At 44.0% G+C, this 9,317-nt stretch overlaps 1 protein-coding gene across 1 annotated transcript in view; it reads right to left on the bottom strand.

Annotated features, from left to right (window-relative positions):
• Nucleotides 1–857: 857 nt before the first annotated feature.
• TARM1 (T cell-interacting, activating receptor on myeloid cells 1) overlaps nt 858–9,317 on the bottom strand; it is an 11,844-nt gene continuing 3,384 nt past the window's right edge. The window contains exons 2-7 of the mRNA XM_003801597.3: nt 6,214–6,249; nt 5,783–6,073; nt 5,188–5,484; nt 4,520–4,532; nt 2,925–2,936; nt 858–1,018 (exon numbers count right to left, since the gene is read on the bottom strand). Coding sequence (XP_003801645.1) covers nt 898–1,018; nt 2,925–2,936; nt 4,520–4,532; nt 5,188–5,484; nt 5,783–6,073; nt 6,214–6,249 — 770 coding nt within the window. The 3' untranslated portion in view covers nt 858–897. The remainder of the gene's footprint in view (nt 1,019–2,924; nt 2,937–4,519; nt 4,533–5,187; nt 5,485–5,782; nt 6,074–6,213; nt 6,250–9,317) is intronic.

The following is a 9,317-nucleotide window of genomic DNA, read 5'->3' as shown; positions in this document are numbered from 1 at the left end:
GTCATTGTTGTTTGGCGGGCCCGGGCTGGGGATTCGAACCCGCCACCTTAGATGTATGTGGCTGGCCCCTTAGCTGCTTGAGCCACAGGCGCCGAGCCCTCAATTCTAATATGAATCCAGTAGATGTTCTAAATAATACATACCCACAAAAGAGAAAGATTCAAATCAATTCAAGGTGGGAGGCAAGGGAACAAGGGAGTGGGGAGAGGGGAGGGGATGGGGTTGTTCCCACTTAAGGTACATAATGTTATGGGGTATGACACACCTCTTGGGGGCAGGACACAATTATAAGAGGGACTTTACCTAACAAATGTAAACAGTGTAAACTAATTCTTTTTACCCTCAATTAACCTGCAACAATAAAAAAGAAAGACAATAGGCTTGGCACCAGCCACATATACCAAGGCTGGAGTGTTCGAACCCAGCCCAGGCCTACTAAACAACAATGACAGCAACAACAAAAATAACTGGGCATTGTAGCAGGCACCTGTAGTCCCAGTTACTTGGGAGGCTGAGGCAAGAGAATCAAACCCAAGAGTTTGAGGTTGCTGTGAACTGTGACACCATGCACTCTACTGAGGGCGACATAGACTCTGTCTAAAAAAAAAAAAAAAAAAGGCAATAAAATGCAGGTTTGAACCAAGGATATAAAAAAAAAAATCAGTGAAATTACTTAATTGGTACATAATTATTTATTTACTTAGTAGGAAGATTCCCCTTCCCTGAGGTTTATTAAGGTATAATTGACAAATAAAAATAGGATATATCAAAATATCACATTATACACAAATACAGTTTAGGTTTTATTTGTTGATTATATTTCAATATGCCTGGGGGGTAGGGGAGAGCCCCATATATCTACAACAGCCCATAAAAAAAGAAAAGTGCTCAGTTATGTTAGCTGGATCCACTTGGAGACTCCTTCGGGCTATACCAGGCTTCAAACAGGAGAGCTGCCATAATAACCATGAGTAGGGCACCCAGACCCAGTCGGATCAGGTTACCCTGGGTGTAGTCCCTGGAGGAGTCAGTGGAGGAATCACTGGAGGAGCCTCTGGAGGGGCCGCTGGAAGAGTTACTTGAGTTGGTACCTAGGGAAACCGAGAGATGGGCATTAGCACTGGCTGTAAAGGATGCCTCTCCTTTCCAAATACATCTGCCAAAGCTGACTCTCACACCCACTTGCATTTCCTGGCCAGTCAGAACTATACTTTAAAGTTTTAACTTGGAGCTGGCAGAGTGGCTGATGCCTGTAATCCCAGCACTCTGGGAGGACTAGGTTGGTGGATCACCTGAGCTCCAGAGTTTGAGACCAAGCCTGGGCAAGAGCGAGACCCTCATCTCTAAAAAAACAAGTATACCTGGGCGTTGTGGTGGGCACCTATAGTCCCAGATACTCAGGAGGCTGAGGCAAGAGGATTTTTTGAGCTCAAGAGTTTGAGGTTGCTGTGAGTTAGGATGCCATGGCACTCAACTCAGGGGGACAAAGTGAGACTCTGTATCAAAAATAAATAAATAAGTAAATAAAATTTTAACTTAACTTCAATTTAAAGTTTAAAGGTTTTTATCCTTTTCTTGAGACAGAATCTCACTGTCACCCTAGATAGAATGCCATCATAGCTCACAGCAACCTCAAACTCTTGGGCCTAAGCAATCCTGTTGCCTCAGCCTCCTGAGTAGCTGGAACTACAGATGCCCACCACAATGCCAGGCTAATTTTTCTATTTTTAGTAAAGACAGTGTCTCACTCTTGCTCAGGATGTTCTCAAACTCCTTAGCTCAAGGAATCCTCGCACCTTAGCCTCCCAGAGTGCTAGGATTATAGGTATGAGCCACATCACCTAGCCTAAAGTTTAAAGTTTCAATCTGTGAAAATAAAATATTTTAATGGGGGAGTTGTAGTGAATGTTCCTTTATCTTTTGAAAAAAAAATTGTGGTAATTTTTTTATTAACTATCATAACATGTTTAAATTTCATAATTATATATTTGCTACTTGAATTCTTTATTATTTCAGACATACTTTTTTTTTTTTTTTTGCAGTTTTTGGCTGGGGCTGGGTTTGAACCCACCACCTCTGGTATATGGGGCTGGTGCCCTACTCCTTTGAGCCACAGGTACTGCCCTCAGATTAATATATATTTTTTTATTTTATTTTATTTATTATTATTGCTTGGAGTTTTTTGAGACAGAGTCTCAAGCTGTTGCCCTGGGTAGAGTGTTATGGCATCACAGCTCACAGCAACCTCAAACTCTTGGGCTTAAGTGATTCTCTTGCCTCAGCCTCCCAAGTAACTGGGACCACAGACACCTGCCACAACCCCCCGCTATTCTGTTGTTGTTGTTGCAGTTGTCATTGTTGTTTTAGCTGGCCCCAGCCGGGTTCAAACCCACCAGCCTCGGTGTATGTGGCTGGCACCCTACCCACTGAGCTATGGGCACCGCCCTATTTCAGATTAATATATAACAGTATATATTATACTACATATTAATATAAAACAGTATATATGGCTAATTCCACCTAACGGATACAACGTGGGGAGTACACAGCATATCTCCTCTCCTTTATATTCACTCTGCCCTCCCTCTCTTCTTTTATTTTATTTGGTCTTCTCCTCATTTCCTCATTTCTTTCCTCCCCCCACCTCTCATGTATTAGTAATTAGCCTTAGGAGTAACACAAATAAGCAAAGAGCTCCAAAGAACACTGAATTGCACTGGCTGGACCAGCATCCTCCTCGCAGTGCAAAATGCTGTTCAGGTAGTGAGTTTAAGACAGTTTGCATCTAGGTGAGCTAAGCACCAGGGTCACTGTGTATCTCAGCATCCCTGCACCTTGGCATTGGCCCCAGTTCCTGAAGGGAATCTTGCATTTGTATCATCTCATCTCAGACATCCCAATTAGCACCAAGTTCATCTCTAAACCCAGAAACAGTGCTCCCTGCAGGCAAAATCCGCAGGGAAAGATACGTAATTATGCCACCACCGAAGGAAAGTGAAGCAAAGGGAAGCTCTCTCCACCTCTCAGCATGGACCAGACAAACCTTCATTTCTGCCTATAAAACAGTCGGACCCTCTGGGGACCCTCAGCAGCTTAAAGGAAAATTTACAAAGCTGAGCAAAAAGAATGTGCACCACGGCCTTGAGGTAGAACTCTGGGAAGGAACCACAGGTCATTTTACAAGAACTCTAGCAGTCAGCACAGGGAAACAGGAGTAGATGGCACAGCCACAACACCAAAGCAGGAGGCTGTGAAACACCATGGTCTACAAATGAGAAAGAATTGTTGCGAGAGTAATCTCTAGCACCAAGAAAAATCAACACTCTGAGAGATGCAGAGAATGGTAGAAGGAATTCTGATGGTAGCAGGATTTGTCACCTTTCTTTTTTTTGCTGTTGTTGTTGTTGTTGTTTGAAAGTCTCATTTTGTCACCTGGGTAGAGTGCTGTGGCCTCGTAGCTCACAGCAACCTCAAACTCTTGGGCTCAAGTGATCTTAGCCTCCCAAGTAGCCAGGACTACTGGCACCCGCCACAATGCCTGGTTAGTTTTTTTTATTTTTTTTTAGAGACGAGGGTCTTGCTCTTGCTCAAGTTGGTCTTAAACTCCTGAGCTCAAGCAATCCACCTACCTCGGCCTCTGGGACTGCTGTCATTACAGGTGTGAGCCACCAAGCCCAGCCTGGGAGTCATCACTCTGAAGTATAGAGATTATCCAACGATGCAGAACAATAGCAAAAAAAGTAGTGGAAATTATGAAAAGGAAGATTTTCAAGAGAGAGGATAGTACAAATGATGAAGAAACAAGAATCACAACTGATATTTGACAAAGCAGACGGTAACACATACCAGGGAGAAGCAGCCCTTGTCAGTACGTGGTGCTGGGAAAACCGGAAGGCCACATGCAGAAGAATGACACAGGACCCCTATCTCATACCACTCGCAAAATATTAATTCAAGATGGATAAAAGACTTAAATGTAACCATGAAACCATAAGAATTCTAGAAGAAAATGTAGTAAAAACACTTCTAAGATATCACAGTATAACAGACTAGGCAACTAATAAGACCCCATGGGTGATTACAGCAACAATAACAAAATTAATGGGACCTGATTAAACTAGAAAGCCTCTGTAAACCTAAGGAAATCATCAACAGAGCAAACAGGCAACATACAGAATGGAAGAAAATATTTGCAACCTATACGTCTGACACAGGTCTAATATCCAGAATCTACAAAGAGCGCAAGCAAATCAGCAAGAGAAAAGCAAAAAGCCTCATTAGAAAGTAGGCAAAAGACATAAACAGAAGCTTTTCCAAAAAGACAGACAAAACAAAACAAAAAAGAAGATAGACAAATGGCCAATAAGCATATAAAAATGCTTGACATCACTAATCATCAGGGAAATGAAAATTAAAGAGATAATGAGATATCATCTTACCCCTGTTAGAATGGCTTTTACTAAAAACTCCAAAAACAATAGATGCTGGCATGGATGCAGAGAAAAAGGAAGGCTTATACCCTGTTGGTGGGACTGTGAATTAGTAAGGCCTTAATGGAAAACAGCGTGGAGATTCCTGAAAAAACTAAAAGTAGACCTACCACTCATTTCAGCAATCCCACTACTGGTATCTACCAAAAGGCAAAGAAATCTTTTAATAAAAAAGATACCTGCACCCAAATGTTTATTGTGGCACCATTCCCAGTCACAAAGGTGCAGAATCAACTGAAGTGCCCATGAATTCATGAGTGGATTACACATAATAAAATGTGAAATATGTACAGCCATAAAGGGATGACTCAATGCCTTTTGCAACAATTTGAATGGCACTGGAGACCGTTCTCCTAAGAATGGAAAAACAAACACCACACGTGCTCACTGTTGAACTACAACTCACCAGTGAGCGCACGTGTGCACAGAAGGCAGTAAAGCTCAGTGGAAATCAAGCAGGGCAGAGTGGGGAGGAGAGGAAGGGCAAAATCCTACTTCATGGGTACAATGTACACTAATGGGTGATGGGCACACTTACGGCCATGACCCAAGCATTACAAAAGTGATCCAGGTAACCAAAAATGTTTGTACTTCCTGAATATTTTGAAATTAAATGAAATGAGAGTCACAGAATAACAAAACGAGCGTCTCAGATTAAAAAAACAGAACACTTCTTCATAATCATTCAAGACCTTACCTGTCACCAAGATCTCAAGCTGATTACTGGGGTCTGAGGCCTGGAAGGGTGCCCTTGGCTGATAGTACATGCAGCTGTAGTTCCCAGTGTCACTGCCTGTTAGGTCCTCAAGGGAGAAGTCTGTCTCCCTCCCTGTTGGACTCCGATACTGTATGGGCAATGAAGTTCCTGCCTTCAGTAGAGCGAACATGATAGGCATAAATAAACGATCTGGCATCTGGCACTGAAGTGTCACCTTTTCTCCTGCGGTCACCTTCACCTGATGGTAGACTCTGAGAGAAGGTTTAGGTAAATATCCTGCAAGAGAAGTTAAGCTTTGAGGTCACAAGAAGCCTTAGGTCCCCCACTCACCCTGGTACTGCCAGCAGGAGGTCTCCGTGCACTGTGGAGATTACAGACCCCTGATCTCTCCGTTCCACTCTGGCTCCAGGAAAGAGATTTTTCTAGTCTATGAGTCTTGGATAAAACCAAGCTATTCAATTCTGTTCCTGTCTCTGTCCCTCTCCCTCCACCCTCAATTACTCTGGAGATGGGACTCTTTTTGTCCATCCCTTCCAAGAATCACCATATGTCATTCTAAGGTGCCCCTCTTTACCTGTAACCAACAGCAGAAGGACGTCACTGCGCTGGGAACTTATGTCAGGCGACCCTTTTCTGTAGTATTCACAGGTGTACTCTCCAGCCTGGCTGCCTTTGAGATCATTGAGGTGAAATTCAGCTAGGCCCTCTGTAGACTCACGTGACTTTGGAACCGACAGAATAGTTCCTCCCTTTCTGAGAATGAAGTCCACACCCCTGGTAGGAGTCCAGCATCGCAGGATCACATTGCTCTGGGCAGATAGCACTGAGCTGGGCCAGGCAGTGAGAGAGGGCTTGGGCAGTGACCCTGGAAGGATGCAGAGCCCGGGGCTGGGTCTGACTCACTCACCTGCTCTCAGGAAGCCCATTTAAAGAAAGAGAAGGGAAAGGGGGACTGGGGAATTTGGGGTGAAGGATCAAGGAGGGTTTAATTGAAGAAACACTCACCATCTCCCCTTATGTCTCTTTGGCTAACACATAGCCCTGTAAGAGAATCCTTCATGAGCTCCAAGCACCTGCCTGGGGCCACATCACCACCTTGCCCAACCAGTCTCCAGAATGCAGCATAGATATTCAAAATCAATTGTCTAAGAAACTTCTGAGTGACCATTCAGGGCCACCCTGCCATAAATCCCCAAATGTAGTGGGTACTGTTTTGCCTGAGTTGCTAAGATCTCTTTAAAATTAACATTAAGCCCCAGTATGAACATCACCACAATACAGAGATTGCTCTAACTCAGAGAAGGTGGGTTAGAGCCATCTTCCTAAGAGATTTCCTCTTTTTCCCCTGTATGGAGTAAATAGGTTTTTGTCTTAGTAGTAAAAAAGGGAAGTTGCTAGGCCTTTGTGCTAATATTACATTTATAAGCCAATTAAAAAAAAGACATTTTAGGGCGGCACCTGTGGCTCAAAGGAGTAGGGTGCTGGCCCCATATGCCGGAGGTGGCGGGTTCAAACCCAGCCTGGGCCAAAAAAAAAAAAAAAAGACATTTTATGTTTTGAAAAAGGAAGTAATGAATAGCTAAAAGGTAGAACAACCGGAGGTGGCGGGTTCAAACCCAGCCTGGGCAAAAAAAAAAAAAAAAAGACATTTTATGTTTTGAAAAAGGAAGTAATGAATAGCTAAAAGGTAGAACAACCGAAATATTCATCAACAGATGAATAAAAATGTGATCTATGCATCTATCATGATATTATTCAGCCATAAAAGAGAAGAAAATTCTGACACATGCTAGGAAGATATTATCCTCTGTAATTATTTTACAGGCGCAAGAGGACAAATATTGTACAATTCCACTCATATAAAGTACCTGGCATAGGCAAATTCATAGAGATAAAAAGTAGAATAGAGGTTGCCAGGGGCTGAGAGAAAAGGGGGGAAAGAGATGTTATTGGTCGAGAGGGACAAAGTTTATGTTGGAGGTTGTGATTCTTAATTTTATGTGTCACCTTGACTGGGCCACAGGATGCCCAAATATCTGGTTAAACACAATCTCTGGGTGTGTCTGTGAAGGTGTTTCCGGAGGGACAGCATTTGAATTAGTGGCCTGAATAAAGCCCACTGCCCTCTCTGATGCAGGTGGGCATTCTGTGGAGGGCAGGACAGAACCGAAGGCAGAGGAACATTAATTTCTCTCTTTCTCCCTGATTGCCTGAGCTGGGAAGCTGGTCTTCTCCTGGTCTTGGACTAGAATTTATGCCTCTGGCTTCCCTTTGCTTAAAGATGGCAGCTCATGGGGCTTCTCAACCTCTGTAATGGCATGAGTCAATTCCTGAGACTAAATCTCATTCTAGACATTTATCTGTATCTGTATCTGTACATTAATGTCTGTATCCATAAATATGGACGCATAGTCATATGTCTTATTGGTTCTGTCTCTCTGGAGAACCTGAACTAACACAGGGATGAAGACAAAGGTTTGGGTGTAGACAGAAGTGGTGGTTCTGCAGCATTAAAAAAAATGTAACTTAATGCCCCTGCCCTGTACACTTATGAACAGTTAAAATGATAACTAGCATGTGATGCAAATTTTACTACAGTAAGAAAGGAAAGGAATGTGTATGTTTAGAGATGTTGAAAACTGTCTTATAGTCAGCGAATCCACAGGGAATAGAAAAAGGCGCGAGAGAACAGACACCTGTGAACACCTCATCTCACTCCACACCTGTAACTGCCATTCTGCACACATCAGTATACATAAGCTTCATGGCATGAAAAAGAGCAAAGGGGATGGCAGGAACTCAAGCTTCTCTGGGAGATATTGTAGAGTCTTTGTTTTTGAGACAGAGTTTCACTTTTTCACTTGTGGTAGACTGCCATGGCATCAGAACTCACAGCAACCTCAACTCTGGGGCTCAAGTGATCCTCTTGCCTCACCCTCCCAAGTAGCTAGTACCACAACACCTAGCTATATTTTAGAAACGGGGTCTCTCTTGCTCAGGGTGGTCTTGAACTCCTGAGCTCAGGTAATCCACCCACCTTGACCTCCCAGAGTGCTAGGATTACAGGAATGAGCAACTGTACCCTGTCCGAGATTATAGAGTCTTAAAGACTTAGAAAGTTTATAGGGGGCAGTACCTGTGGCTCAGTGGGTAGGGCGCTGGCCCCATATACTGAGGGTGGCGGGTTCAAAGCCAGCCCCGGCCAAACTGCAACAAAATATAGCTGGGTGTTGTGGCAGGCACCTGTGGTCCCCGCTACTCAGGAGGTTGAGCCAAGAGAATCGCCTAAGTCCATGAGTTGGAGGTTGTTGTGAGCTGTGTGACGCCACAGCACTCTACCAAGGGAGATAAAGTGAAACTCTGTCGGAGTCTACTACTCAGGAGGCTGAGGCAGGAGGATTGCTTGAGCCCAGGAGTTGGAGGTTGCTGTGACCTAGGCTGAGCCCATGGCACTCTGGCCTGGGGAAACAGAATGAGACTCTGTCACAAGAAAAAGGAAAAGAAAAGAAAAGAAAAGAGAGAGAGAGAGAGAGAGAGAGAGAGCGCCCAATCTGACTGAAACAAAGTCAAAGAAAATGAACAAATTCTGGACACCACAAGACAATTCGCAAGAGAGTTGTTATTCTGACTCAGAAGTCAGGATATATTCTCTCCTGGCTCACAGGACATTCTTGGATCTACAAAGATTCAAAGCCTTCACAATCCTGGCCCCTTCTCTAGATCCCAAATGCCCATGAGGAAAGACAGGTGTCTCTTCAGTGGCCTCCCATGCTCTGTCAGCCCTGTGGGGTTTCAGGTCCTTGGGGAGCTTGGCAGGAGGTGGATGGTGGTCAGACATAGTCCTGGGTGGTGTGGGATTTATCATATGCTCCCCAGCCTCAGAAGTTCTCACCTCATCTTATCCCTGTCTTCAGCAGGACATGCCTGATTGACAACAGGAAACACTTAGAGCCTTAGAGGCCTCATTTCCTGGGGGAGCAACAGGAAACTTATTTATTTATTTATTTATTTATTTGAGACAGAGCCTCAAGCTATCCCCCTGGGTAGAGTGCTGTGGCATTACAGCTCACAGCAACCTCCAACTCCTGGGCTCAAGTGAGTCTCCTGCC

This window comes from Otolemur garnettii, unplaced genomic scaffold (genome assembly GCF_000181295.1).
Source record: "Otolemur garnettii isolate 467f Iridium unplaced genomic scaffold, OtoGar3 scaffold00212, whole genome shotgun sequence".
Classification (NCBI taxonomy): Eukaryota; Metazoa; Chordata; class Mammalia; order Primates; family Galagidae; genus Otolemur; species Otolemur garnettii.
The sequence above is the reverse complement of the archived record's forward strand: the minus strand, read 5'-3'. Positions and strand labels throughout refer to the sequence as shown.